The sequence below is a fragment of the Brassica oleracea genome, unplaced genomic scaffold, assembly GCF_000695525.1.
Source record: "Brassica oleracea var. oleracea cultivar TO1000 unplaced genomic scaffold, BOL UnpScaffold01739, whole genome shotgun sequence".
Taxonomy (NCBI): Eukaryota; Viridiplantae; Streptophyta; class Magnoliopsida; order Brassicales; family Brassicaceae; genus Brassica; species Brassica oleracea.
In genome coordinates, this window is record NW_013618271.1 from 1 (window position 1) to 3,797 (window position 3,797).

At 39.1% G+C, this 3,797-nt stretch overlaps 1 protein-coding gene across 1 annotated transcript in view; it reads right to left on the minus strand.

Annotated features, from left to right (window-relative positions):
- Window positions 1–2,783: 2,783 nt before the first annotated feature.
- Window positions 2,784–3,797, minus strand: part of LOC106321478 — a 1,734-nt gene continuing 720 nt past the window's right edge. The window contains exon 2 of the mRNA XM_013759739.1: window positions 2,784–3,793. Within this exon, the coding sequence (XP_013615193.1) occupies window positions 2,784–3,793 (1,010 nt within the window). The remainder of the gene's footprint in view (window positions 3,794–3,797) is intronic.

Below are 3,797 nucleotides of genomic sequence, written 5' to 3' on the forward strand. Positions count from 1 at the left end.
GCCGGGACGAGAAGGTTTACCAATCATCAACCCAGATCGACCACCCCCCACACTTACCAGTAATTTTTTAATTTATTAAAGTTTTTATTGCATTTAAATATACTAATTATACATATTGCTCTAAATATATGTATTCTTTCAAGTTTTGTAGGTTTTCGACGGACAATTGTGTGGGACAGAGCGTTGGAGATATCATCAGGGCAAACTTCCGGGAAGCGCATCCGAACTGGTCTCTTACACCTGACCACGTTCGGAGGACTTGGTTCAAGTGCTTCGCGGTTAGTTTTAAATATAATTTTTTATAATTGTTTATTTACTTAATTTAATTTTTTTATTGTAGCAAAAATGGAATTGGTCCATTGCTGTCAACGAAAAAGTGAAGGAAAAGTTCTACAAAAAGGCGATGGATCGCCTAAAGAACATTGTTGGTGATTGGAAGGAGAAGTGGAGGGTTTTGGGGGACGACGAAAAAGAAGCCTACTTCAGCAATGACGTTTGGAAGAGTTTGAAGGCTTATTGGAATTTGCCTAAGTCAGTTAAGAGGTCTCTCCCTTGCTCTATGACTCGGTTGACCCGCGATGATGATGGTAACCTGCCAGTACCTCATACTTCCGGACAGATTCCACACGCTGCGAGGGCACTACAAATTGTAAGTCTTCGATCTTTCTTAATTTTTATTAAATATATATTAATTGACTATTTATTTAATGCGTGAGTTTAATTTAAATTTTTTTTTTAATACAGGCTGCCCAAGAAGGAGCACCACCATCTCTAGCCCGACTTTACAAGACGACACACCAGCATTCTGATGGCACCTTCTCGCATCCTCGAGCAGAGAGGATCGACAACACTGTTGAGGCCCGGATCCAGGAGGTCGAGACTCAGTTGTCGCAACAAAATCCGGAAGGTGCACCGGTCCAGCTGTCCACCGTCGAACAAGACAAAAATTTTTGAGCAGGTTAGAAAGTTGATCTCTTAAATATATATGTTTATTTACATTTTTTATTCTTTAAGTTAGTTTTACATATGTACTAATTAAATATCTATTTATTAATTGAAAGTTGCCCCGAAAAAAAGGGGACGTATTGTCAGGATCGGGTCTGTCAACGATGTCCTGAGGGCGAGAGCTGAACACACTGCAAGAATGGAAGAAGAATCTTCTCTCCGTAGGGATTTGACTGCGGCCAAAGAAGTCATAGCTGACCAGAGGGACAAATTTGCATATATGGCAAATATGTTCGATATGATGATAGAGACAACCCCAAACATCAACCCGGCTCTTGCCTCTAGGTGGCAGTCTCTACGTCCGAGCTTTATCCCCGAGCCCACTCCGGAAGAGCAGGCATATTTAGAGCGACGTGCGGATGAGCATAGTTCCGACCTCTTCGACGAAATAAACCTTAACACTTAGTTTTTTTGGTTTTAGTTAATTAGTATTATGAATGTTTTATATTACGGATATTATTATGTTTCTGAATGTTAGATATTTTCTTTTAATTTTATCGAATTTTAAAAATTAAAATCAAAATAAATTTAAATATTTGATTTTAATTAATATATTAAATTCGTAATTAAATACAAAATTCGAAAATAAATAAATAAAGTGGGTTAATTTACGACTAATGAACATCTAACGTCGATGTAAAGTGGTCGTTACATTACGACAAACAAACATCGACATAGAAGCAAATTGGTCGTAAGTTTACGACCAATGTACATCTAATTTATGAGACGTAAATGTGCGTCACATGTACGACTAATGATTTTACGTTTAACTTACGACCAAGTGTCTGAGTCGTACATTTACGTTTGCTTTACGACTAATGCATTTACGTTTAACTTACGACCAATTTATTGAGTCATACGTTTACGTCTGCTTTACGAGTAACACCATTAGTCGTAACTTTACGATCAATGTGCCTCGAATAATTATTTACGACCAGCTTCTAACGACCAATCGTTTTTCGAAGCTAATTGGCCGTAAAGCCTATATTACAACCAAATAGCTACTAATATTGTAGTCGTTAATGTCCCGTTTGCTTGTAGTGTAAATACTTTCTGAATAATATATTAGGGTTAGAGCTCTTAAATTATATGAATAAGCTTGGGTCAATCTTAAATCTCTGAACCCTATACAACATCCCTAGTGATAATCCGTATATCATATAATATAAATTTTAGTTTTAAAAATTATTAATTAACACGATTGTCACATAATAATTATATATTTAAGATTTTGACTTGTATTCATAATCAAAAAAATACATTTAAGAGCATTTCCGGCCGTATACATACACCACATCCATGGATGCTCTTCCCCTCCATGGTGTCCACAAGCCATAAGGCCACACACGATAGACGTAAGACCACTTTTAAACTTGTTCGTGGATACCTCATCGCTCAAACCATCAACGAATACCTAGTTCCGATTTCAATTAATCTACTACGAACTGTTGCCTGTTGGTATATGAATCTGGTCTCCTCCGTCGTAAAGAGCAAACTACCCATTTGGTTTAAAGGCCTACGTGTCTTGACTTTGCCGAGATCGTGTCCTTGTTACACATAGGCGAGTTTTGAGCATCTTACAAACACATCGTTTATGATAATGCTAAAGTTTAAGCCAAAGCAAAAGCTTATTATTACCAAAGAAAGAGTGTTAATCTTTAACATTTAATTTTACAAACTCAGTAGTATTATATAGTCAAGCAAATTAATTTGGGTTATTTATTAGTCAATTAAAAATCTTTTTTTTTGAACGATAATTTCATTACTTAACAAAGCGGTCACAAAGGATAGGTGGAGTAGTTGAGAAGCGCGCTCTTGGCGAGTTCATCAGCTGCCCTATTGTCTGAACGAGGAACATAATGAAAGGAGATTACATCAAGGTCACAAGCTAACTTAAGAATATCATGAAGAATTCCAAAGAGATCCTTGATTGATTCTCGATTGTTGATGGCTCGGACTAAAGTCTGAGCGTCTGACTTGAGGATGACGTTGTTGAAACCTTGTGCTTTGGCTTGGCGTAGAGCTTCCCTTATCGCTAAGGCCTCCGCCATCTGAGCTGAGTTTACACAATCTTCGAATAGGCCCTGTTGGTGTAACACATGTCCTGATGGTGTTGAGAAAACCCAAGCCAATCCTGCAGAAAAGAGTTCTTTTTTCCATGATGCATCAGTGTTGATAATCAAGGCGTCCGTTCGAGGCAATGGTAGCGTCGAAGCCTGTAGATGTGGTTTTGGCCCAGTTTGTCGCCCAGGTTGTGCTTCTTGCCATTCACGCGCGTCTGCTATTGCTTTCGAGAGTGTCTCCGCTGGTTTGAAAACCCTGTTTTCGAAGATCTTCAAATTTCGTGTAATCCAGATGTTCCAAACAATCCAAGGGAACAGAGGTCCCATGTGAAGTCCTGTAGGGGGTAGGTTAGTCAGCTTTGTTCCAAGTTTGAGTGCTTCTTCGAAGTCCAATGCTGTGGTGATGACCGCTAAGTTGCTTATTGGAGCTGCAGACCAGATGTCAACTGCGAATTGGCAGTGAAGAAAGAGATGTGAGGCTGTTTCCTTCATACCACAATGAGTACATGTGAGGTTCTCCGTCAATCCTCGAGTTTCCAGATTTTCCCCTAGTGGCAATGCTCCTTTGGTGATTTTCCACAGAAACACACGAAGCTTTGGAGGTAGAGGCACTGTCCAAATATCTTTCCTCCAGTCCACGTTGGTTTGAGTTGTATGAGGCAGGTTGCTTGTGTTCTTCATCTCCAGTGCAGTGAAATAGCCCGTTCGGGTGGAGTATTCTCCATCTTT